This window comes from Sphaerodactylus townsendi, linkage group LG14 (genome assembly GCF_021028975.2).
Source record: "Sphaerodactylus townsendi isolate TG3544 linkage group LG14, MPM_Stown_v2.3, whole genome shotgun sequence".
Lineage (NCBI taxonomy): Eukaryota > Metazoa > Chordata > Lepidosauria > Squamata > Sphaerodactylidae > Sphaerodactylus > Sphaerodactylus townsendi.
The window spans coordinates 29826838-29853829 of record NC_059438.1 but is presented as its reverse complement, the minus strand read 5'-3'; the positions used below and the strand labels follow the sequence as shown (position 1 = coordinate 29853829).

General features: G+C 46.4%; 1 protein-coding gene and 2 long non-coding RNA genes across 4 annotated transcripts in view; 2 read left to right on the top strand and 1 right to left on the bottom strand.

The window, feature by feature from the left end:
* The window catches only part of DUSP16 (dual specificity phosphatase 16), a 56245-nt gene extending 44542 nt beyond the window's left edge, over window positions 1-11703 (top strand). For both annotated transcript variants that reach the window (XM_048515782.1, XM_048515781.1), the window contains exons 4-7: window positions 1699-1862; window positions 3663-3822; window positions 7755-7878; window positions 9781-11703. In XM_048515782.1, the coding sequence (XP_048371739.1) occupies window positions 1699-1862; window positions 3663-3822; window positions 7755-7878; window positions 9781-10984 (1652 nt within the window). In that variant the 3' untranslated portion in view covers window positions 10985-11703. The remainder of the gene's footprint in view (window positions 1-1698; window positions 1863-3662; window positions 3823-7754; window positions 7879-9780) is intronic.
* Window positions 11704-13088: 1385 nt separating this feature from the next.
* Window positions 13089-16993, top strand: LOC125443528. The gene is made up of 3 exons (XR_007246137.1): window positions 13089-13532; window positions 13689-13694; window positions 16983-16993. It is a non-coding gene; the product is annotated as an uncharacterized LOC125443528 (long non-coding RNA).
* LOC125443527 lies at window positions 14763-21069 on the bottom strand. The gene is made up of 2 exons (XR_007246136.1): window positions 21000-21069; window positions 14763-15265 (listed from the first exon to the last, which is right to left on the bottom strand). It is a non-coding gene; the product is annotated as an uncharacterized LOC125443527 (long non-coding RNA).
* Between the last annotated feature and the right edge of the window lie 5923 nt (window positions 21070-26992).

Genomic DNA, 26992 nt, shown 5'->3' with positions numbered 1-26992 from the left:
ATTGAGATTTTAGGTGCATATCTATGCATAGGCATCAAACATTTGTCTTTCACACATTCCTAACTGAAATGGGTGCAATCAAAAGCAGTCGGAGCAGGGATGCGTGAATTAGCTACAAGGGGGTTTAATTTTATTTGCGTTGTCATTGTCTTCTTCCCCTCTCGCTGATTATTAACTATAAGAGAGGACTAAGGGGGAAAGGCACTATTCCTTTGGCGTTCGGACGTCCTTTAAAAAGTGATCACGTTTTTATAATAAATAATAATACCTAAACAGTCTGTAGAAACTCTTGCCATATGTTGATCAAAGAGAAGTTTTGAAACCACCACATTTTAACACCCTCCTACCAGCTGGATAATTAAGTATTATATTGAATCTTGGCAAGATTTTGTGGCTGGAAGTGGGAAAAGAGTCTGGTTTTTGCAAGCAAAGATCTGGGAGGTATTCAGTTTCTGCACAACAAAAGCAATTTGGGCTCTTTCGACCACAAACGGCTTTTGGCGCCTTAAGTTGGTTTCATAGAAACTCCCATCTGCAAGTTGTAGCCACAAGTAATAAACTGAACAAGCCAGCACTGGAAAAGTTGCTCACTGCATTAACAGGGGGGAAATATCCACAAACCACAAACTAAATAAAACAGCCGGTTCTGTTAACTGATACCCTGAACACCCATTCATGGAAATCCTCTCTTCTACACGCTAGCAAATGAAACTGAGAATACTTTCATTCTTCTAAAATAATTGCAACTTTAGATTTACAACCACATGACATTGGTTAACATGCATAAGGGCATTGTTTCAAGAAAGGGACAGCGCAGTATGATGGACACATTTAATTTGCAACTCAGTGGGGGATATTGGAGTATGTGTGTCTCCAGCGTGGAAAACAGTCCATCCACAGCAGAGTAGGTTTCCCTTCCTGTCCACCCCAGCTATTTATGTGATCTGGAGTTCTGTTTGTGCATTTTTGTTTATAGACGCCTATGGGTCAGCAGCCGGAGGTGCCCGGTCGAAATCATTTTCTTAAAAGTCAGTAATGATGTTAACCTTATTTACTTCATTTATACCTACTCCTCTCCCCAATGGGAACTCAACGTGTCTTAAAGCATTCTCCCCCATGATTAATTGCCTTTCTGTAGGATTTTCAAAAAAAATATTCTTGAACAGTAATTTTGAAAATGTATGTGCATTGCTAGATCGTGCAGTTGATTGTGTGCATGTCACATGGAAACTTTCTCTGTGATGAGCCATTCATGCACATGATATTACAGTCCTTAAGAGTTACTTGTGGAAGAAGAGAAGAAGAAGAGTTTGGATTTATATCCCCCCTTTCTCTCCTGTAGGAGACTCAAAGGGGCTCACAATCTCCTTGCCTTTCCCCCCTCACAACAAACACCCTGTGAGGTAGGTGGGGCTGAGAGAGCTCTATAAAGCTGTGCCTAGCCCAAGGTCACCCAGCTGGCATGTGTGGGAGTGTACAGGCTAATCTGAATTCCCCAGATAAGCCTCCACAGCTCCGGCGGCAGAGCTGGGAATCAAACCCGGTTCCTCCAGATTAGATACATGAGCTCTTAACCTCCTACGCCACTGCTACTCCATGTATTCTTATGAGAAATGGTATGTAAATCCCCAAAAGGGTGTCTCACGCACCATGTTTTTTCTCCACGTATAAAACCGAAACGTCACTTGTTCCCTTCAGGTGGATTTGCTGACTTCTCAAGATGTTTCCCTAGCCTATGTGAAGAAAAGTCTGTTCTGGTGCCTTCCTGCATTTCTCAGCCCTGCTTACCCGTCTCCAACACTGGGCCAACCAGGATTCTGCCTCATCTGTATCTCGGTTGTCAGAGGGACGTTCTCAACAAGGTGAATTTTGAAATGTAGTGATGGTAGTATTGTGGGTAGGGGAATGTGTAATAATAGTAACTGAGTCCAAAAATCCAGGACACAAATTCTGATGTGCAGTAAAGTAATATAAACAAAATGATGTGTTTGTATACTAATAAGTCAGAATTGGTTAATTCAGTCATAACCTATTTCAGTGTCCATTACATTTATGCTAATTAAGGTTTCTGTCTAAAAAAAACCACCCCTCAGTAGGAGGGATATTTTGACCCTTGTGTGAAACCATAGCCAAGCCAGTTCTGAAATTATAAATCAGCCCTATTAAATGGAAGATACAAATTTAGTCATGCTGAAAGTTGGTCCCCAACTTTTTTTTTAACTTGAGAATCTCTTGGCAAATAATTTCCCTAAAATTGCAGTATATTAGCACACCTATTATGTAATTCCTTTCACATACCCCAAAATTGTACCCTGGGGGCATGAGTACCCCAGGCTGGAAACCACTGCTATATTCCCAAGGGCATGATTTACCCATTTGAGCTTTCTCCCTGAATGTGTAAATTTCAGGGTGCAGAATTTGTAAAAAAATATCTTCTATATGTGCATAGTGACACGTAGTCAATATCTGTCATTGTCACTGTACCTTAATGGGGAGTGAGTAAAAAAAATCTGACTGTAAGAAGTTGTTTACTGTCATATTCTTACAAAATGAAAGGTGATGTTGGTTGCCAGAAATGACATTCTTCTATTTTTTTTATTACTCTCCAATGGCACTGCAACAGATAATTTAAGATGTGTAAAAGCCTTTGCGAGAACTTGCCTTTAACCCTATTTTAGGAATGGCATTATGTCACACTGTTACATAACCGATCAGATGGGTATCAGCAATCAACTGAAATCAAGGCCAGAGGGGATGATGTAACGAACTCTGGTTGCTTTCATACAACAGTGGTCCTCTGTGTAATTTTCATGGCCACCTGACAGTTCCCCCCCCCTCCCTTCCTTCCCTCAGCCCCCCCCCCCCCCCCGTGCTCCTTTCTCTCTTATTCCAGTAGAGATCTCTTTAACAATTCGGCAGTTGGCACAGGCTATAACATAATGATCTAGCCATTAGGTTCTCTGGATCTCCGGATTTCCTTTCCTAAATATAATGCTCTTGCCCCTTTTATTGGGGATATATAAGAGGAAAGGCATGCGTACACAATAAAAGGAGTTAGGAACCTGCCTTTTAAAAAAAAAGCTGCGTATTCAAAGGAGCTAGTAGGTAGCTTGAGGAGGTGAGGCAAAAATGGTACCAAATGTGGGCAAGACCTGAAAAAACATGCATTTTCCTGCCACAAGGCATTCAAACATGTTTTGACTATGAAGTGTCCAAAAAGATGATACCAAACCAACGCTCATTCCACACATGCAGAATAATGCACTTTCAAACTGCTTTCAGTGCTCTTTGAAGCTGTATGGAATAGCAAAATCCACTTGCAAACAGTTGTGAAAATGGTTTGAAAACGCATTATTTTGCGTGTGCGGAAGGGGCCCAAGTTTGGGAAAGATCACAGTAATGGGGGGGACACAGGAAATAGATGATTTCATGGATGCTAAGAAAAAGGGAAAGCCTGCCCTGATTTTGATCCAAACCAGAGTAAAATGACGTAAAAGCAGTGGTCTAGGCAAATATGTTGGGGTGGTAGTCTTTTGTCACCAGTATTTTCAGCAGTGTCAAACCAGTTCTGGCTCCTCCCTAATTATAAGTATGATTTAACCAACTCTTTCTTACATTGATTTGCACCTACTGACTGTGGCTGTGATGGTGACATTTTACAGGAGCTGATGAAGCAAAATGACATTGGCTATGTACTGAACGCCAGCAATACTTGCCCCAAGCCGGACTGTATCCCAGACTCTCACTTCTTAAGAGTCCCTGTGAATGACAGTTTCTGTGAGAAAATTTTTCCCTGGTTGGACAAATCTGTGGATTTCATAGGTAAAGCTTTTAGAGAATGCAATCTCTCTCTCTCTCTCTCTCTCTCTCTCTCTCTCTCTCTCTCTCTCTCTCTCTCTCTCTCTCTCTCTGCGTCTCTTTTTTAAATGTACCAACTAATTTAATTCTACTAAACATGTTGCAACAGAGGCATGGACTCTGAAAGAATTCTCGGGGAAAAACACGGCTAGTTTCAATAATAAAAGCACTGTTTGTTTTAAAAACAAACATGTGATGCTTGCACATCTAAAACCAGAGGCGAAGCTTGCCTGTTTCACGACTCTTCGTTGAAAGTGTGACCATCCTATTCAGTTGAGGATAACAAGCTCATGAGGGTACCTCTTCCCCTCCAAAGTTTTATCAGGAAGATCCACAAGCATCCCCTCACATGAGCAACTTTGCCTCAACTCATTTTCCCATATTATTTTGAAAGGCTCTCAATTGAACAATCATTTATTTACAGTCAAGGACCAGTACAACAGAACAAAAGTACAGAAAGGCTCTCTGTTCAATCAGCTGTGTAAACCCCCTGCATCTAACGAAGGGGTGGGTGAGCTGCCATTGAAGTTTGTCCTCAGATGGATCTAGTTGGCAGTTCTGTATGCGAGCCAATGTGAGTAGTGGTTAGAGCATCAGGATCTGGGATCCCCACTCTGCTTGCTTTGGGTGACTGAGGGCCAGTCAAAGACTCTGATCCTGCCCAACCACGTAGGGTTCTTGTGAAAATAAAATGGAGGGGATGAGAACTATTTGAGCCATTGGGGAGAAAGGCAGGGAATAAATGACGGCAATAAATAAAAATATGAGGCAGCGGGCTCTGAAAACAGGACGTGACTAAGTTGCTTTCCTCTTTCGGTGCCTCTAGAATACAGTGAAAAATGGTAAATCTGGAAGAAGGGCATGGCCATTGCAACGTTGGGCATGCTGGATCAGTCAAGTGGCACTTCTGGTCTTGCATGAACATAAGAACAAGCCAGCTGGATCAGACCAGAGTCCATCTAGTTCATCTCTCTGCTACTCGCAGTGGCCCACCAGGTGCCTTTGGGAGCTCACCTGCAGATGTGAAAGCAATGGCCTTCTGCGGCTGTTGCTCCCAAGCACCTGGACTGTTAAGGCACACCCTTCCTTTCACACAGGGGCTTGCAGGGGACACTTTTCCTCACTAAGGAAGGGCAGCATCTCCCCCACCCCCCTGCCCCTTTCCCAAGCACTGCTCTTGGAACTGCAAACAGGGGAGGCAAACTATCTTGTTGTTGGTGTAAAAAAGATAAGTAGTTAGCAGAATAAATTATCAGAAGCTGCTGCTGGTTAGCTTAAATAAAGAAGAAAAATAGAAGGGAAGGGTAACATGGTACAAAACAAGCAGTCTTTTCTAAGCTGAACTACATGCGGCTTCTACACTGTGAAAAGGTCTAAGGCCCCTTTCGCACATGCCGAATAATGCACTTTCAATCCACTTTCACAATTGTTTGCAAGTGGATTTGGCTGTTCTACACAGTAAAATCCAGCTGCGAAGTGCTTTGGAAGTGGAATTGAAATTATTATTCTGTGTTGTTATTCTGTGAACAAAGATGAGAAGTTACTTTTACAACTTCCTCTCAGTTGCATTTGTGCATGGAAACACAAGGTCTGTGACAGTATATTGATTAGTCAACGACAATCAATGGATCACTTCATTAATGCAGGAAACGATGCCCCATTGACTAAGCTAATCTAGCTATTGTTTACTAACAAGCAGCATCATTTAACTATTTCATGACTGAAAAGCTGACATTTGCATATGCCAACACTTAGCTTCTTTTCCGGCACTTCTATACAACATGCAAAGTTAGCGAGTGCTCAATTTGTGACAACAAAGTGATCGCTATAGAAGAATTTAATGTAATATGTCCATCCAGAACCATCTTGGGACTGTGATTTAGGGGCAAATCTGCTCTTTGAAAAATACTCCCCCCCCCTCCCCAATTCCTCTAAAAGAGGTTGCTCTGTGTTTCCAGTGCATTGAAATGATAAAAACTCTCTAACTTATGACTTTACTTTGCAGTTTCCTTGGCTAGGAAGCTGGGCCCATATGTCTAAATGGAATGAAATTTTTGTGTGTGAATGGAATGAAATTAATATAGGGCAGCGCACACCAGATGCTTAAAACATGAGGCTTAATTCTGACGAGAATATTGCGTGCCAGCTCCTAGAAACAGCCGCTTGTTGAGTCTCGCTCCGCATGGAAAATAGGTTGCCATGCTTTTCTGTAATACCCCATGTTTTGTCTAAGCAAAAACAAGGCACAGTACATAGCTTTTTCTGTGGAGAAAATCTTTTAACCCTATCCCTTCTCACATCAAAATGTTGTATAAGTAGACATTCATCCCTGCAAAAGACTTTCTGTTTACAACACTGTCCTAATCTGAGTTGCATCTTTCTAAACTCATTAATTTGGATGGGCTTAAAAAAAGGTTAGTGTGTTTAGGATTGCATGTTCTTATGACTTTCTCTGCTCAACCACAAGATTATTTGGCACTTGGGCTTTTTAAATAGGCAGCAACTTGCTTGCCTCCAGTTGGTAAGAGTTGGCCCCAAGCAGGGAACATTTTGCCAACTGGAAGACATTTTTTCCCCCGCTTTAGGAATGATCTGTGTGGGCAGGTAAGACTAGCAGAGTTGTTTGTGATCTTGTCACTTTTAAAGACTTCTTTTTTGTGTGTTAACAGATTGAGAAGGATGTGGAGGATGGAAAGATGTTTTCCTTAGGTCCTCCCCAGGAACTGGGTGTCTCATGTACCAACGTGTGTGGCCTACCTAGTTCACTTTTAGCCTGCCTTCCTTTCGAGACTCTTAGCTGTAGCATGCGTGGTTGTCCATTTTATGCTTGCTGAGAGAGGCTACCCTCAGATCAGCTAGTGAGCTTCATGGCTACACAAAGGATATGAATCCAGATCTAACGCGCTAACCACTATACCAGACTGACTCTCCAGACCAGATGATTAGTCATGGTTATTCTGCCACTTCTTGCTAGGTCAGAACTGCCTTTTGTTGGTCTCCACGCGTACATGTGTCTTTGCCGGCTATATTTGATGTTGGAAGCAGAAAAAGGGGACATCAAGAAACAGCCAATGACAGAGGTGGATTTTGCATGGGCCAAAAACAGTGGTGTGAAAACGGTGTAAAATGGTTTAAAACAGTGTAAAAGGGTTTAGAAGAGAAGAAGAGTTTGGATTTATATCCCCCCTTTCTCTCCTATAAGGAGACTCAAAGGGGCTTACAAACTCCTTGCCCTTCCCCCCTCACAACAAACATCCTGTGAGGTGGGTGGGGCTGAGAGAGCTCAGAAGAACTGTGACTAGCCCAAGGTCACCCAGCTGGCGTGTGTTGGGAGTGCACAGGCTAATCTGAATTCCCCAGATAAGCCTCCACCATTCACACTGCAGAGCGGGGAATCAAACCCGGTTCCTCCAGATTAGAATGCACCTGCTCTTAACCACTACGCCACTGCTGCTCATGTTTTACACCGTTTTCATACTACTGTTTTTGGCCCATACGGAATCCGCCTTGATGTGGGACTTCAGTTTACCATTCATAGTTCAATTTTCTGGTTCCAGACACAGGAATAACATAACGGTGATCGATCCAGAGATTATAATTTGATTCATGTTTAGTTTTATGACGCTCGAGATGTTTGGCATTTTGAAGTTTTGTGGTTATTATTCCAGCAGACATGAGCACATGAAGAGCTGGGGTGTGGTTGTTTTAAATAAATAAATAGAAACATCTATATGCGAGGTTGCAAATTCCCTCCCTCTTTGATCCACGCTACAAGGGAGATTCTGCAATTGTTTGCATTGGTGTTTTCCAGTTGAGGATCCCTTGAGCTTAGATTTCTAATTCCAATGACTTTGAAAATATCATTAACCTTAATTTTTGGTTGTTCTCTCCCACAGAAAAAGCGAAAGCCTCGAATGGTCGCGTTCTGGTACACTGTTTAGCTGGAATATCTCGCTCTGCCACCATTGCAATAGCGTACATAATGAAGAGAATGGATATGTCCTTAGATGAGGCTTATAGGTAAGGAATTGGGACTTTTTTCCAGGAGCAAATTAACATTGAGGGCTGGCTTCAAACATCTGGACAGTGGCTTGGGGGGTTGAATCAATGGCTTTTGTACATCTAGGGCTCTCCATGGCTACTGTGATATTTTAAGTGGCTCCCGATGCCTGTTTAACCAAGTATATCGTAGTCACCCAAGGTCACTGCTGGCCCCAGGGATCTATGGTGGTCCCCAGGCATTGCCCCACCCCAAACACACTAATTTGTCTTACTGCAGAGAACTCAGTGGGAGATACTCTTGATATGGAAGAAGTATATCATACTGTTCTGGGAGTTCAGAGCACTTTGGAAGAACTGTGGCTGTTTGATGCAGTCCTTGTAAAGAACTGCTGAGAAAATGTAGGGCAAAATGTTTTCTATACTTGGAGCAAGTGTTTACATAAGTGTCAGCTATTGTTATTTAAGCTAACCAAGGAATCTGTGGTAGGGACAAAATGCTACTGCATTTATACATTCAGCCCCCTCCTCTTTGGATTCCACAGTAATTTACCTGCATAAAAGCAGGTGTTATTGGGCTGGCTCAAATGTTTCCAGCTAAAAGGTGGGCTCACCTTTCAGTAGTTTTTTAGACTTGCAATTCTGGGGAAATATACAGGACTACCACCTCTGGAGTGATTCTACTTGGGAGCCTGTTGCTGGTATATTGGTAGGTGGCTTCTTGGTCTGTAACCTGTGGCTCTCCAGATGTTCATGGACTACAATTCCCATCAGCCCTCCCAGCATGGCCAATTGGCCTGTCTCAAGTCAAATGTCTTGGTCTGTATGCTATACCTCTGATAACTGTGATATCAGGGTTCAGCATTCAGATTGCTGAGATCGCAGCTTTTATTGTTTGAAAATTAAGTCACTAGTCCTCATGGATACTGTGATATAAATGAAAGCATGTGGACAAAGTTTGACATCTTGGGTGCCAGGCGTTTCTTGTGATCAGTGCTCTGGTGGTATTTCTTTTACCGTCCCCATGATCACAAAAGCATAGTAACCTGTGTAAGACTGGAAAGAAAGCTGCAGAAGAAATCATGCAAAGTCATTTCTGCTGCATTTATATGAAGCAGGACGTGAAAGAGATTAGTTTCTGCCCCGAGACATTTAGAATTGGAATTTCTTCAACGGAAATGGACATGTGCAAATGTAGTTTGCCAAGAAAGGACTTTGAGGCAGAGGCGGAGCAAGGGGAAACTCTGCCTGGGGCGCATATGCTCCCTTGCCACGATCCCTCCGCGGTCTGGCCACGCCTCCGCCATGGCTCTGCCCAGGGCGTCACACGTGCCCCTTCCCCATAGGTGCTACGCCACTGCTTTGTGGGCTGAGCAGCTGGCTTCATTGGGATATGGTGGGAAGGGGAGAAAGATGGTATCACAAAAAGAAGTTCTCTAGGCAAGAGGGAAGTTGAAGACCATTGACCTGCCAGCGTGGTGTAGTGGTGAAGAGCAGGTGGATTCTAATCTGGAGAACTGGGTTTGATTCCCCACTCCTCCACCTGAGTGGCAGAGGCTTATCTGGTGAACCAGATGTGTTTCCGCACTCCTACATTCCTGCTGGATAACCTTGGGCTAGTCACAGTTCTCTGGAACTCTCTCAGCCCCACCAGTCTCACAAGGTGTGGGGAGAGGAAGGGAAAGGAGCTTGTAAGCCATCTTGAGTCTCCTTACAGGAGAGAAAGGTGGGGTATAAATCCAAACTGTTCTTATGCTCCCTTCCTGTAACCAGCATGCAGAGAGTCCTGTGGATCACCTTCAGGTGTCTTCCTGGGGGCTCATATATGGGGCTTGGTTTGCCATAACGTACCAATATGCAGGGCACCAGTTTTAATAAGCCAACACTGTGTGGCCTAAAATATCTTTTAAAACCTCGTTTTAGATTTGTGAAAGAGAAGAGACCCACCATTTCTCCTAACTTCAACTTCCTCGGCCAGCTTCTGGACTTTGAAAAGAAAATCAAGAAGCAGACTGGCCAAACGGGGCCCTTCAGCAAACGGAAACTTCTGCACTTGGAGAAAACCGGCGAGCAGGGACTGGGTTCGGACAGCGGGCACAGCAGCAGCCTCCTTTCCTCCCCGCAGCTGTGTGCCCCTGCCTCTTCCTTGGAGACTGTGGAGCAGTCTGTGGACTCACTTAGCCTGGCAGGCCCGCCTCTGTCATCTCTTGAAGACAGTCCACTGATTCAGGCCATCACCGGACTCCGCGTGTCCTCAGATAAAAAGGTGGAGGACAGCAACAGACTGAAGCGGTCGTTTTCCTTGGATATCAAATCCGTCTCATGCATGGCAAACAGTAACTGCCTTGCAGCTTCGGGACAGGGGTATTCCTCTCTGGAGGATACGTTAGAATATTACAAGCATTCAGCGGCCTTGGAAAATAGCACCAAGCTGTGCCAGTTCTCACCTGTCGAGGAGGTTTCGGAACAGACGCCAGAGAGCAGCCCCGACAAAGAGGAAGCAAAGATTCCCAAGAGCTCCCAGAAGGCCCGGCAGCCTGACAGTCAAAGCAAATGGCAGCATTTAGGTCGAACCACTACCACCACCACCCAGAGGTCGTACCCCCTGCATCGGAGCGGCAGCATGGAAGACAACTACAGAACAAACTTTCTCTTTGGCCTCTCCACCAGCCAGCAACATTTGGCCAAGTCAGCTGCAGGGCTCGGGCTGAAGGACTGGCATTCGGACATTTTGGCCCCTCAGACCTCGGCGGCTTCCCTCACCAACAGCTGGTATTTTGCCACAGACCCCTCTTGCGTCTATTCCGCATCTGCTTTGTACGGGAGCAGCGCGGCCTACCCCGCCTATAGCTGCAGTCAGCTGCCCACGGAGGGCTCTTGGAAACGCAAGCCCTCACGCCAGTCGCGCCAGGAGGAGAAAAAGCCACGCGATTGCTTTCGGGGAAGACTGCCTTGGCGCGGATTAGCCGCGAACGCGAGCTCTTTCGAGAAGCAGTTCAAGCGAAGGAGCTGCCAGATGGAATTTGGGGAAAGCATCAGGTCAGAGAACAGGTCCCGAGAAGAACTGGGGAAAGTGGGCAGCCAGTCAAGCTTTTCGGGCAGCATGGAGATCATAGAAGTATCCTGAGCTTGTTCCACAACTGCGTGACTTTCCCCCTTTCGGGGGTCGGACAATTCCCTGTAAATCTGAAATTTCAAAAACAAAATGCAAACCGTGGGCCTTCTGTGTGAAGGAAGTGAACCTATACAATGAGAATGAGAGAGTGAATATATATGTATGTATGTATATTAAGAGTAATTAAATGATAAACCTAATACCTGCACGGGGCAATCAGCTATTTTCCTCCTGGTCCCTTGCCCGCCAAACACCCTTCACCTTCAGTTTGTTTCTTTTGAATTCTTCCCGACAAATGAAGCAGTTGTATACAAAGAATTGCAGGTTCTTATCGTCGTTAAGGAATCGTTGTAAGTTGGGGAAGTCTTTTCAATTTTACTGAATTATTCTACTACAAAGCCAAATGAGGTGTGTCCCCCCCCCTCTCCGATTCTGTTCCCCAAGTTCTTCAGCAGTGCACCTGAGCCAATCTGATGAAATGTCCTATTTCGAGGAAAATGAAAATGTAACCACCTCCCCAGCTCTTGTAGGTACCCAGGCTGGGCTGAAAACCAGCAAGGCCTCTGGCCGGACGCTGTAAGTGCCGATTTGGTGGACAAAGTTTACGTTCTGTGTAACAAACCAGTACCTCAAATGAAAAACATGGGCAAGGTGAAGCAATGTGAAAAAAAAAACCCAGCAGAGTGCTTGTTCGTTGGTTTCAAGCATGGTATTCAATGTTGATGGTGATCTGTCTGCCTCCCTGTCCATGGTTCATTCCCCAGTGGCGTGCCCCAAGAGGGACTGAAATGTACCTTGAAAAAAAATTAAGCTATTTTGTTGGATGTGTTTTTTGCTTGTGCCGCTTGGACTGGTTCCATATAGCATTGGTTTCCCGCTCTGCTGATATATGAGCAAGAAACCGAACGCCTAGAGGTTCTGTCCCTGTGACTTGGGTCGAATCCCCACTACCGTCTTAGCCAGGTTTCAGAACACAAACTAACCAGGTTTGAGGGATGACCTCCCCGGTCGAATCCCCACTACCGTCTTAGCCAGGTTTCAGAACACAAACTAACCAGGTTTGAGGGATGAGCCTCCCCGGCGGAGTCCGCACTACCGTCAAAGCCAGGTTTCAGAACACAAACAAACCAGGTTTGAGGGGCGACCTCCCGGTGTCCGAATCCCCACTACCGTCTTAGCCAGGTTTCAGAACACAAACTAACCCGGTTTGAGGGACGACCTCCCCGGTCGAATCCCCACTACCGTCTTAGCCAGGTTTCAGAACACAAACTAACCAGGTTTGAGGGACGACCTCCCCGGTCGAATCCCCACTACCGTCTTAGCCAGGTTTCAGAACACAAACTAACCAGGTTTGAGGGATGACCTCCCCGGTCGAATCCCCACTACCGTCTTAGCCAGGTTTCAGAACACAAACTAACCAGGTTTGAGGGACGACCTCCCCGGTCGAATCCCCACTACCGTCTTAGCCAGGTTTCAGAACACAAACTAACCAGGTTTGAGGGACGACCTCCTCGGTCGAATCCCCACTACCGTCTTAGCCAGGTTTCAGAATACAAACTAACCAGGTTTGAGGGACGACCTCCCTGGTCGAATCCCCACTACCGTCTTAGCCAGGTTTCAGAACACTAACTAACCAGGTTTGAGGGATGACCTCCCCGGTCGAATCCCCACTACCGTCTTAGCCAGGTTTCAGAACACAAACTAACCAGGTTTGAGGGACGACCTCCCCGGTCGAATCCCCACTACCGTCTTAGCCAGGTTTCAGAACACAAACTAACCAGGTTTGAGGTCGTTTGTGTTCTGAAACCTAACTTAAGCAACTTGTAGTGGTGAAATTCGACTGCTGGAAAGGGCTGGCCTTATCCATGATCTCTGAGAGAATGGAAGGTCTTGTCACCAGCCTGTGATGTTAACCAGCTTACCTCCCAAGTGCGAACATGTCTGCCTGCATGGTGTCGTGGTTAAGAGTGGTGGACTCTAATTTGGAGAACCGGGTTTGATTCCCCACTCCTACACATGATGCCTGCTGGGGGACCTTGGGCCAGTCACAGCTCTCTCAGAACTCTCTCAGTCCCACCTTCCTCACAAAGTGTCTGTTGTGGGGAGAGGTTTTTTTTTTAGCTGCCTTGAGTCTTCTTACAGTTGAGAAAAGTGAAGTATAAATCCAAACTCTTCCTCTCAGAGCTGATTGAGAAAACAGTTCTTTTTCAGGGCACGAGGCAGGCTTTCACTTCTAAGTGACAGAAACCAGTTCAGGAGGCTCTGCTCTCAGTGCTGTTTGGAACAAAACTGAAAAAGGAAACACCCTTTTTTGTTTGTTAAATACGGAGTTAATGTGGTTTTCTTCAGCATCCCAAGAAAAGTTAATGCTGCTGTTACTGATCTGGGGGAGGTCTACTTCGAGAAGGGGAAGTATGTGAAACTTAACATAGTAATATTCTTTCTATTCTTGATGTCAATTTTCCACTGGGGGCATCTCACTGCATCCCTGTGTTGTACACCCATTTTGTGTGAGAAACTTAAACAACCAAGCACTGGACTAATTCACACTTGAACTGGTGTCCAGATGTGAACTCACATGTGTTTAACTGAGGCTGTGGTTGTGGCTCCTGCATTCAGGTGCTGAACCCAATCCCTGCTATCTTCAATCCATGGAACACTGCTGCCAGTCAGAGTAAACAATACTAGACCAATCATCTTGCTTGGTACAGGGCAGCTGCAAGTGCTCAGATATCCAGTTTCTCTTGCAGAAGTACAAAATCAGGGCCCTCACTGCTTCTGTATCTAACCCATGGTACTATGGCCATTTCAACAGCCGTTGGCCCTTCAAAACTGATCTTAACTCCTTCCCTTTCCTTCCCCCCTCTTCTTGATTGTGGTATGTTTATGTGAGGAGGGGGAACTGTTTTTAGTTTAAATTATTCCATCCCAATTGGATTTTTAGGCGCAGAATGCATTGTATATATTTTTATTGAACAGGTTGGAAGCCGCTCTGAGGCTGCATGTCAGAAAGAGATAAAAACTGAATGAATAAATAAATGTTGTTCATACATAGAATGGGAATGCTATGCACTCCCTTTGGGTTAACAGTTAAGTAACAAATTTCCTGGTTCAAAACTCACCTCCAGAGCAACCTTACTAATTCACAAAGGCATTATCCTCACAAAGGGCAGCTGGAGAATTGTGGAGTTTGTGTAAGTGAAGTGCTACACGAATGCAGGAAATCATCACTTATTGGTACTCCTTTGTTATCTGCCTGCCCCAAAGGATTTCTTTAATCACCTGTTTCCTGTATGGTGGAAGAGTCAACCACAGGGTTGATACTGTACACACATTTCTCAAGACATCTGTGGATACAACTGGCTTTTTTTCCAGGGTAAGAGTGGTTCTCATTTTCCCATATTATGTTTCTTTGTGGGGGGTTTGGAATATTAAAATCTAGTTGATCTTGGATCATAATAAATGACCATTAATTTTTTCAATCCATTGAGCCTAGCTTTAGGACACCTATAATCACAGGATCTCTACACTGTACCTTCAACTTGAGGCCATCCACTCAAACGCAGTCCCCTAAGAGGATCCGGTGTGGTCTTCTCAAGGGTGCATAAAGTGGACCATGGAAGCAGTGGGGGGTGGGGGTAGCTGGGCCACGGAAGCCGCATTGGGTGGGGGGTGGTGGAGTTGGCTTTGGGGTTGAATCAAGACAGGGAACATTTCCAGCTACTTAACAGGACTTGTGCCTGGATGGCAGTTTTAAAATAAATATTCCCTTTTCGTACCAGGCAGTTGGTATGACTCACCTGTCCATTTATTAACAAAGTCAAAACAATAAATATTTCAAGTTGAGATTACATACCATGTTCAGAGAAGTAGCACAGAGATAAGAGCTACATTTGAAGAAAACAGCAAGCACAAATCAGGCAACCTGCACCAAAACCGCCTTTAAACTACAAAAGTACCAGGTTTTTTTGCCTGAACAGTCAAGATGAAAGCAGCTTCGGCAGTAGCGTTCTAACTTCAGGGGGACGTCTGCTGTCAGAATCTTAAAGGACCGCAGAAATTCTGGGGCGTGCAGGTCTTTGGGGTGGCACATCCGATCCCTGAGAACAAAGCATCCATTCTGGTCCAGACAGCCGAGTCTCTGGAGCAAGTTATCTTTCAGGGAATGTTTTCTGCTGTTAGGGACTGCTGAACGAATCCTTATCACAGGAGTTTCTCAGTCTTTCTGAAACGCCACCCACTTTCAAATGTTGGCCCCTTCCGCACATGGAGAATAAAGCACTTTCAATCCACCTTGCAGCTGTGCGGAATAGCAAAATCCACTTGCAAACAATTGTGAAAGCGGATTGAAAGTGCATCATTCATGAGGAGATAGAAAAAGGGCAACAAGGATGATTGAGGGACTGGAGCACCTTCCCTATGAGGAGAGGCTGCAGTGTTTGGGACTCTTTAGTTTGGAGAGGAGGCGGCTGAGGGGGGATATGATTCAAGTCTATAAAATTATGCATGAGGTAGAAAATGTTGACATAAATTTTTCTTTCTCACAATACTAGAACCAGGGGGCATTCATTGAAAATGCTGGGGGGAAGAATTAGGACTAATAAAAGGAAACACTTCTTCACACAATGTGTGATTGGTGTTTGGAATATGCTGCCACAGGAGGTGGTGATGGCCACTAACCTGGATAGCTTTAAGAGGGGCTTGGACAGATTTATGGAGGAGAAGTCGATTTATGGCTACCAATCTTGATCCTCTTTGATCTGAGATGGCAAATGCCTTAACAGACCAGGTGATCGGGAGCAACAGCTGCAGAAGGCCATTGCTTTCACCTCCTGCATGTGAGCTCCCAATGGCACCTGGTGGGCCACTGCGAGTAGCAGAGAGCTGGACTAGATGGACTCTGGTCTGATCCAGCTGGCTTGTTCTTATGTTCTTATTCTGTATGTGCGGAAGGGGTCTTACTGTGCCGTTCTGGACCCACTTCCAAAGTAATTCCGCGCTATCTCCCCTTTGCCGCCCCAACATAAAATGCAGGAATTGAACACTTGGTATATTTATATTCTCTTTTGTTTGATATGTGTAAATATATATGGCATTACTGAGTAACAGGCTATGTTTTATGGCCATTTTCACACTGCGCAGAGCGATCCCAGGTTTGCCAACAAACCTTCAGCATCTCCTTCGGTCCTGACACCACCTGTGAGAAAGTCATGACAAAATTATGGGTCTCAAGCTACAGTCTGAGAACACCGGCCTACAGCAGAGGTCTCCAAACTTTTCAGTACCAGGGTGTATTTTGCAGATATCAGCAGGCTGGAAAAAACTGGTTTTATGGGAACACTCATAGCCAGGCCTCTTAACCAGCGTATCATTCATATAAGAGTGGAGAACAGTTCAATATAAAAGCCACGTGATTTCACATACAACAGCGAAGGTGGGTAAACATGTGAGTCACAGTGGAGGATTCTAGCCCAAAACTACTTTCTTTTATTACCCTCTTCTTGGAAATAAACACCCGAGTTCATTTCTCATCGAAAGTGCTACAAAAAAACCCAGCTAAAGCTAAAACCAGACCAGGATGAGAAATGAACTCTTCTAACTCCAGTTTGCATTGTGGCCTCATGGTTAGAATGTCAGACTGGGATCTGGCAGATCCAAACTGGAATCCTCCTGCTACAGAAACTTATTGGGAGATGTCCGGCCTATCACACACTCTTAGCTTAATGCCCCTCACAGGGTTGCAATTGAGAATAAAATTAAGAAGAGGAGGAGTTTGGATTTATATCCCACCTTTCTCTCCTGTAAGGTGGCTTACAAGCTCCTTTCCCTTCATTTCCCCACAACAGACACCTTGTGAGGTAGGTGGGGCTGAGAGAGTTAGGAGAGAACTGTGACTAGCCCAAGGTCAGCCAGCAGGAACGTAGGAGTGCGGAAACGCATCTGGTTCACCAGATAAGCCTCTGCTACTCAGGTGGAGGAGTAGGGAATCAGACTCAGTTCTCCAGATTAGAATCCACCTGTTCTTAAGAGCCAGCGAAGTGCAATGAATGGTTAAGCAAAGAAGAAAAGGCAGGATATAAATGAAGAATATGAGTCTGGAATTAGCATTTGGCAGCTGCTTCTGCCATCTGAACAAAAATCAGCACCAGCCTTTTCAGCAGAACCTCCTCAAGTTATGCTTTGTGCTTCCAGCACTTTGAAACAGCCACCTACAACAAAACTAGACAAAAGCAAGCGAGTTTCAATGAGTGTGCAAAGCTCTTTATCAGCACCAAACTTAGACCCTTTCCGCAACGATGCGGGGGTGCGTCGGCATAAACAATGCCAACGCACCCCCCTGGGTTCGCATGGACGGTCCCAGGAGGGCGGCAGGCGACAGCGCAGCCTTCGCACACGCAGCGCCATCACTGAACGCCTACCTTGTCTCCTGGCTTCCGGCTTGTTGCAGAGGCCAGGGGACACGCCCCCGCAGCCTGGAGCGATCCTAGAGCATAAAGGTGGTTTTCCAGTCATCTGGAACCATTAGGTTCCTTGCATGGTTTGGCATGCCCTCTTACCGGGCTAGTGACTCTACGCCCCGCATTGCTTTCTATGGAGCTCGGTAAGGATATTATAGCTCAGGGGGGGCGTAAAAATTCGGCTAAATCCGCCGAACCATGCCATCCCTCCCAAAGCATCTGTGAAGTGGATAAAGCAATGCAAGAATATCGCATCGCTTCCGCCAGGGCTTCTTCTGCAGATTGTGGCTAATACGCTCTGGGCGAAAGAGTTTGAAACCCAAGGCCATTACGCGGGCGCTGACGGAGGTGCAGTGGCTTCGAAAAGGAAGGCGGAGCAGTGGGGAGGGGCGGCTGAGCCGCTGGGAGAGTTTGAAATGGGTGAAGGAGCCAGGGGGGTGAGGACAGGCCCACCAGTGGATAGGAGAAAAATCTGGGTTGAAATTGAAGGTGAAAGATCGAAGGAGGGCGGCCTACAGCAAGGGAGCCGAGGGTCTGCAGGCTGGGATGGTGGCGACAAAACATTGTCTCCATCGCCAGTAGCAGCTACATCAAGGCCGCTGGCTCTGTGCGTAAGAGGCGCCTGATGTTTTCCCAGTCCTTAAGATTCACCGTCCCCCCCTCTGGGTACCTGGCGGACACTGAGTTTCAATCTCCTCAACCAATTCTTATGCAGCCTCTTTACGGGACTCCTGCCGCATTTCGCTAACGCCAGTTCGGCCAACGGCTTGTCATAAGCCCTGCTTTTGCAAGCTCCTCTATACTCACCGGGTGTTCCGGCCGGACGAGAGTGTCCTAGACGCGGTCTCTGGATGCGCACATCCAGAGGACAGGCGATACTAAACGGTGGTCCCTGGATGCGCCATCCAGCGGGACTTCGTATCGCTGCCCTTCCTGCCTAATGTGAGCAGGGTGGGAGGTTCGGGAGGATTCCTGTTTCGCACCAGCTTGTGTACCACTCCACGCGTCAGCGAAGAACGAGACGAGACGCCGAGATAACATCTCTCCGGTGGAGATCACAGCAGCTGGAGACCGAGGTCTCAGGTTCCTAGCGAAGTCTCCCGGCCCGCCGGGTTCCTGGCACCTTTATTGCCGCCCCGCCAGGGGCGCAGGAGGGAGTGACTGGGGAGTTCCGGGAGAGCGGGAGGTCGGGAGATCATCATGTGATGCATGATCTCATCTGCTACGCAGGAGAGGAGCTGCTACTGCCTGGAGCTTCCAATCCTGCACCTGGGGCAAGACCATTGTCCCCAAGGTACTCGTGATTTGAGCCAGACAGTTCATGACCAGGACTCATGGGGATGAGGGAGGGTGCGAAGGCGACCGCAAGCACAAGCAGGTCCGCTATATCCCAACGTTCTACTACGGCACTGCTGGGTCGGCAGTGCACTACTACACTTTCACTTCTAAGTGACAGAAACCAGTTCAGGAGGCTCTGCTCTCAGTGCTGTTTGGAACAAAACTGAAAAAGGAAACACCCTTTTTTGTTTGTTAAATACGGAGTTAATGTGGTTTTCTTCAGCATCCCAAGAAAAGTTAATGCTGCTGTTACTGATCTGGGGGAGGTCTACTTCGAGAAGGGGAAGTATGTGAAACTTAACATAGTAATATTCTTTCTATTCTTGATGTCAATTTTCCACTGGGGGCATCTCACTGCATCCCTGTGTTGTACACCCATTTTGTGTGAGAAACTTAAACAACCAAGCACTGGACTAATTCACACTTGAACTGGTGTCCAGATGTGAACTCACATGTGTTTAACTGAGGCTGTGGTTGTGGCTCCTGCATTCAGGTGCTGAACCCAATCCCTGCTATCTTCAATCCATGGAACACTGCTGCCAGTCAGAGTAAACAATACTAGACCAATCATCTTGCTGGCAATTTGGTACAGGCAATGCAAGTGCTTCCAGATATCTCAAAGCCTTTGGTAGAAGTATGGAAAATCGGGGCTCCCTCACTGCTTCTGTATCTAACCCATGGTACTATGGCCATTTCAACAGCCGTTGGCCCTTCAAAACTGATCTTAACTCCTTCCCTTTCCTTCCCCCTCTCTTGATTGTGGTGTGTTTATGTGAGGAGGGGGAACTGTTTTTAGTTTAAATTATTCCATCCCAATTGGATTTTTAGGCGCAGAATGCATTGTATATATTTTTATTGAACAGGTTGGAAGCCGCTCTGAGGCTGCATGTCAGAAAGAGATAAAAACTGAATGAATAAATAAATGTTGTTCATACATAGAATGGGAATGCTATGCACTCCCTTTGGGTTAACAGTTGGCAACAATTTATGGTTCAAAACCCACCGTTCCTAGAGCAACATACTAATTCACAAAGGCATTATCCTCACACAAGGGCAGCTGGAGAATTGTGGAGGTTTGTGTAGAGTGAGGAAGTGCTTCACACGAATGCAGGAAATCATCACTTATTGAGGCGCGTCTGCTGGTATATGGCACCCAAGGATTTCTGTAATATACCTGTTTCTGTATGGTGGAAGAGTCAATTCCACAGGGTTGATACTGCACACGATTTCAAAGAACCATCCTATGGGCCATTCCCATATTGTCTGCCTTCCATAAGAGTGGTTCTCATTTTTTCCATATTATGTTTTTAGCGTTTTGTGGGGGTTTGGAATATTAAAATCTGGTTGATCTTGGATCATAATAGATGACAGAGCCATTAATTTTTTTCAATCCAGTGACATTTCCATTTTAGGACACCTATAATCACAGGATCTCTACACTGTACCTTCAACTTGAGGCCATCCACTCAAACGCAGTCCCCTAAGAGGATCCGGTGTGGTCTTCTCAAGGGTGCATAAAGTGGACCATGGAAGCAGTGGGGGGTGGGGGTAGCTGGGCCACGGAAGCCGCATTGGGTGGGGGGTGGTGGAGTTGGCTTTGGGGTTGAATCAAGACAGGGAACATTTCCAGCTACTTAACAGGACTTGTGCCTGGATGGCAGTTTTAAAATAAATATTCCCTTTTCGTACCAGGCAGTTGGTATGACTCACCTGTCCATTTATTAACAAAGTCAAAACAATAAATATTTCAAGTTGAGATTACATACCATGTTCAGAGAAGTAGCACAGAGATAAGAGCTACATTTGAAGAAAACAGCAAGCACAAATCAGGCAACCTGCACCAAAACCGCTTTTAAACTACAAGGTACTCAGGTTTTCGCCTGAACAGTCAAGATAGAGAAAGCAGCTTCGGGCAGTAGCTGCTCTAACTTCAGGGGATCGCCTGCTGTCAGAGATCTTTGAAGGACCAGAGAGGGAATTTGGGCGGCAGGTCTTGCTGGGGTAGTAGCATCCGGATCCCTCTGGTGAACAAAGAGCATCCATTCTGGTCCAGGACAGCCGAAGCCCCTGGAGCAAAGAGTTATCTTCAGGGAATGTGCCTTTCGCTGGGGATTAGACTGCTGAACTTAATCCCACTTATGCAGGAGTTTCTCAGTCTCTTTCTGGAAACGCCCACCCACTAGAAATGTTGGCCCCTTCATTACATGGAGAATAAAGCAGTTTCAATCAACCTTGCAGCTGTGCGGAATAGCAAAATCCACTTGCAAACAATTGTGAAAGCGGATTGAAAGTGCATCATTCATGAGGAGATAGAAAAAGGGCAACAAGGATGATTGAGGGACTGGAGCACCTTCCCTGAGGAGAGGCTGCAGCTGCTTGGGACTCCTTTTTTTAGTTTGGAGAGGAGGGCGGCTGAGAGGGGGGATATGCGATTCAAGTCTATAAAATTATGGCTGAGGGTAGAAAAATGTTGACATGTAAATTTTCTTTTCTCACAATATACTAGGAACCAGGGGGCATTCCATTGAAAATGCTGGGGAAGAATTAGGACTAATAAAAGGAAACACTCTCTTCACACAATGTGTGATTGGTGTTTGGAATAATGCTGCCACAGGAGGTGGTGATGGCCCACTAACCGTTCTGGGATAGCTAGCTCTTGCAGAGGGGCTTGGACAGATTTATGGAGGAGAAGCCCATTTATGGCTACCAATCTTGATCCCTTCTTTGATCTGAGAGATGGCAAATGCCTTAACAGACCAGGTGATCGGGAGCAACAGCTGCAGAAGGCCATTGCTTTCATACCTCCTTGCATGTGTGAGCTCCCAATGGCACCTGGTGGGCCACTGGCGAGTAGCAGAGAGCTGGGACTAGATGGACTCTGGTCTGATCCAGCTGGCTTGTTCTTATGTTCTTATGTTCTATTCAGTATGCGCGGAAGGGGTAACTTACTGTGCCGCTCTGGGACCCACTTCCAAAGTAATTCCGCTGGCCTCCCTTTGTCGCTCTAAACATAAAATGCAGTAAGGGAATTGGACAACACTTGGTATATTTATATTCTCTTTTTTTGTTTGATATGTGTAAATATATATGGCATTACTGAGTAACAGGCTATGTTTTATGGCCATTTTCACACTGCGCAGAGCGATCCCAGGTTTGCCAACAAACCTTCAGCATCTCCTTCGGTCCTGACACCACCTGTGAGAAAGTCATGACAAAATTATGGGTCTCAAGCTACAGTCTGAGAACACCGGCCTACAGCAGAGGTCTCCAAACTTTTCAGTACCAGGGTGTATTTTGCAGATATCAGCAGGCTGGAAAAAAAACTGGTTTCATGGGAACACTCCAGACTTTCAGGCCTCTTTAACCAGCTTATCATCATTCATATATATATAAGAGTGGAGAACAGTTCAATATATAAAGCCACGTGGATTTCCCTACATACAACAGCTTAAGAAGCGTGGGTAAACATGCGTGAGTCACAGTGGGAGGATTCTAGCCCAAAACTACTTTCTTTTATTACCCTCTTCTTGGAAATAAACACCCGAGTTCATTTCTCATCTAAAAGTGCTAAAAAAACTCAGCTAAAGCTAAAACCAGACCAGGATGAGAAATGAACTCTTCTAACTCCGAAGCTCTTTGCATTGTGGCCTCATCGCGGTTAGAATGTCAGGACTGGGATCTGGTAGATCCAAACTGGGAATCCTCCTGCGTCCAAGCAGAAAACTTCTATTGGGAGATGTCCGGCCTATCACACACTCTTAGCTTAATGCCCCCTCGCCAGGGTTGCAAATTGGAGAATAAAATTAAGAAGAGCAGGAGTTTGGATTTATATCCCACCTTTCTCTCCTGTAAGGTGGCTTACAAGCTCCTTTCCCTTCATTTCCCCACAACAGACACCTTGTGAGGTAGGTGGGGCTGAGAGAGTTCAGAGAGAACTGTGACTAGCCCATGGTCACCCAGCAGGAAGCGTAGGGATGCGGAACGCGATCTGGTTCCTACCCGGTGAATAAGCCTCTGCTACTCAGGTGGAGGAGTAGGGAATCAGACTCAGTTCTCCAGATTAGAATCCACCTGTTCTTAAGAGCCAGCGAAGTGCAATGAATGGTTAAGCAAAGAAGAAAAGGAAGGATATAAATGAAGAATATGAGTCTGGAATTAGCATTTGGCAGCTGCTTCTGCCATCTGAACAAAAATCAGCACCAGCCTTTTCAGCAGAACCTCCTCAAGTTATGCTTTGTGCTTCCAGCACTTTGAAACAGCCACCTACAAATAAAAAATCCAGACACAAAAGCAAGCGAAGTTTCAAATGAGCGTGCAAAGCTCTTTATCAGCACCAAACTTTAGACCCTCTGCAACATGCGGGGTGCTGGCCGTAAACACGCCAACGCACTCCCCTGGTTCGCGCATGGACGGTCCCAGGAGGGCGGCAGGCGACAGCGCAGCCTTCGCACACGCAGCGCCATCACTGAACGCCCATTTTAGCCTCTGGTTTCGGTGCCAGAGGTTAGGACACCAGCAGCCCGGGAGCGATGGCTCTGGAGTTGCAGGCCAGCGGTCCCCGCCTCCCGCGACAAGCCGGAAGCCAGGAGACAAGGTAGGTGTTCGGGAAAGGGAGGGCGGGAAATGGCGCCTCAGGGAGTGAGGTTCGGAAACAGCGGCTTTGCGCCGCTCAGGGGTTGCGAGGCCGCCACTGCTGCAATGCAGCAACAGCGGCCGTGCGAACCCCTCCCCAGGGACGCTGTTTTTAGTGTCCCTGGGACGCTGTATTCCGCCCGTGCGGAAACAGCCTTTGTTCCCGTAGAATTACCAAAATACAAAACTGGATGAGAATGGGGCACTTCATGCATTGCTTGTTCCAGTCTGTTTTTTCCTCAGGTGTGGAAACAAGCTGGGCCGTGAAAAAGCATTCCCGTAACCTTTTCCTCAGCTAAAGTTGGAGGTGCAGAGAGCTAAGCAACCTATGCTGGTCCCATGGTATGGGGAGGCTAATCTTTCAGGAAATACGTATTTGGGGGGAGGAGGAGGGGAGGCCTCACTCTAAACCCCAAACAAACAATCAGCAGAGATTGAGTTTGGGACATGAGCAGAAACTGGATAGTCCTCAAGCTGAGACACGGATTCTTGTAAGCTGAGACTCAATGCTTGCATGGATTCACTCAGTTTGGCACGCAGCTGTCAAAGAACTGGAGGATATAGCAGCGTTTTCACATCACAGCAATACACATAATCATGCTTTATATGTGCTTTATATGACCAAAGAGGGGAAAGTTCAGCCACGTACAGAAGATGCCACTAACCACAAAGGTCTTTTTAAAGACAGGGATTGGCTCAGAGGCAGCTTTTAACACCCGGCCACTTCCAGTATGTTCCTGTTGAGTGCAGCTGTGAAGCTTTGCTATTATAATAGCAGTAAAAGATCTAATCTAGCAATGTCTTTGCCACAGGACTGTTTGAGAATATAATGGGCGCTCCTGCTGGACAGAGATGTCAAACTCCGTAGAAAACTACTGCAGCCCATCTGTCCTCTGCTTGGTGACTTTTCCAGGTGCCTTCCTCACAGAAGAAAGATGTTTCTTTCTTATTTATTTCTTACGCTGATCCCCCACCATATCTTTAAGACTCAAGGCGGCTTGAGTTGTTGCCTTCTTACCAGCAGGAACCTTTTGACAGAGGCACAAAACAGCTCCTTTTTAGCTACAGGAATTTGGGGGCTGGGGTGGGGAAAGAGACCAGCCTAACGCGTCACTTCTGTACAGGAGACCTTCACCCTGGATTCCACATAGCTGTGACGGTCACGTGACTCAAAAAGCTATTCGTTTAATAGCTCCATAAAATAAAAGCCTATTAAAATACGCATGGAAACCTCAAGGATAAAGGAGCCGTCTAGACCTCGGTTGCCACAAAAGCCTCTTTACAATAACACTAGGTGGGTTTAATAAGCCAGCTTCTGACTTAACAATTAGCTGTAAAATATATACACACTCATGGCTTCAAGGCTAGAGAACCTCATAAAAGATCTAGCCGTTAGTAGCACGGGTTGCAAGTTTCCCTGGGTCTAGATCGCTTCTAAAGTTTCTCCCTTAGAAACCCATGCTGTTCCTTTATTCACCTTTTAATCTACATCTACTACTTAAAGTGCTCTGCTGCTACAAAATAAATGGCGTGGGGGAAGAGTTTGCCCTTACAGACAGTGATGGATTTAGATGAAGAGAGGCCCTAGGCCACAGGTGTCAAACTCGCGGCCCTCCAGATGTTATGGACTACAGTTCCCATCATCTGGAGAGCCGCAGGTTGCAGACCTCTGCTGTACTTCCGGTATCCAGTAAAGAAAGGGAAGGAGGCAATAAACGGTAACTCTCCTTATTTCTGGCCGTTTCCGCATGGGCCAAAAACGGCGGCCTGGGGGCGGTAAAAACGCCGCCCCCAGGCCGCCGCTTAGACAGAAGCGGGCGCTGCTGAAATGCAGCAGCGTCATTCGCCCTCCCACAGGTAGGGGAAGGGGAACCCTTTAAAGGGTTGTTTTAAAACAACAGCTGTTCCCGCGACGCTGCGCGTAACAGCACGCTGGAACACGTTGTGCTTCTTCACCTTTGTTCCGACAGCCAGCTTCAGCTGCCCGGCTCTCCTCACTGTCCCTCCAACCTCTGGTCGGAGGGCAGCGTGGGCAGGGCTTCGGAGGCCAGCAGGCCGATGACGGGGACAAGGTGAGTGGGAAAGGGAAGGGGGCAGAGGCGGCTCCATGCGGAGCCGCCTGTTGTCCGCCGGCCTCTCCTGAGGCCGCCCGCACGCTTGCGTGCGAACTGCCTCCGTCCCCACGCCGGCAGAATTCTTGCCGGCGTGGGGGCGCCTGGGGGGCCGTGCGGAAACGGCCTCTGTTTTTATTTCTGTCTTAAAATGTATTATTTTGAGTTATAAGGGGCTTTTCTGTTATAGGAAGCATCTTCCTCCTCCAGACTGCTCTATCAATTAAAACCAAAATAAGATTTGAATCCTGGAGATATTAATTGGACTGCCAATATCTCCACTGAACTGTCTCTATCTTGCTAAGTAGGAGTGAAGCAAACACAAAACTCAATTCTCACAAGGAATGTCTCTTGGTCTCTATCTCAGTTCATCCCTCCTTAACAATGGACTAGCTGCCTCATGCTAAAGCAAGTAAATTGACAAGGTTCTCTGTAATAGAAAACTTGTTAAATGTGGAATAGATGACAGTACCATCGAGTGGATTCACAGTTGAAGGAAGAAGAGGAAGAAGTAGCTGTAGTAGTTTGGATTTATACCCCATCTTTCTCTCCTGTAAGGAGAATCGAGGGGGCTTACAAGCTCCTTTCCCTTCCTCTCCCCACAACAGACACCCTGTGAGGCAGGTGGGGCTGAGAGAAGTCCGAAGAACTGTGACTAGCCCAAGGTCACGCAGCAGGAACGTAGGAGTGCGTAAACACATCTGGTTCACCAGATAAGCCTCTGCCGCTCAGGTAGAGGAGTGGGGAATCAAACCCGGTTCTCCAGATTAGAATCCACCTGCTCTTAACCTCTACACCATGCTGGCTCTCATACCATATTTGAAGCGCTCATCGAGTTTTCTGTCCTCAGGCAAAGCTTCTGGTTTGTGGAGAGAACCACAAGGAATCACGGCACGTTCCTTGCAGAATCCTTGGCCCCTTCCGCACACGCAAAATAATGCGTTTTCAAACCACTCTCACAACTGTTTGCAAGTGGATTTTGCCATTCCGCACAGCTTCAAAGAGCATTGAAAGCAGTTTGAAAGTGCATGTGCGGAATGAGCCCAAGTGTATGGCAAAGGATTCCGGGGCACATTTTCAGTTTCTACTGAGTGGCCACATGGCTCATAAAACCTCATGGTCAGTCACGCAAAAGGAGAATCCACCCAACCATGGAGCTAACAATCCCCAGCCATCTGGCAGAGGAAAACGGGCAGCTAGGTGGGCTGCAACTGTTTTGCTTCTAGTCCTCACCTCAACAAAAACTCACACGATTTGTAGGAACACAGAAAACCACTGCCTTGGAAAGTGCCCCAGACTCCTTTGCCACTCGAAAGGCTTCTGTGGCCCAAACACTTCCTCAACAGCTCCTGTGAAAATAAGGTTAAAAAAAAAGTTTAAAATCACTACAGGAGAAGAATGAGGACAGAGAGGTCTGAACCTCGTAAACCACGTTTGGCCAGCATGTGGCAAGTGGAGAGACCCAGACACAGCGAAAAACC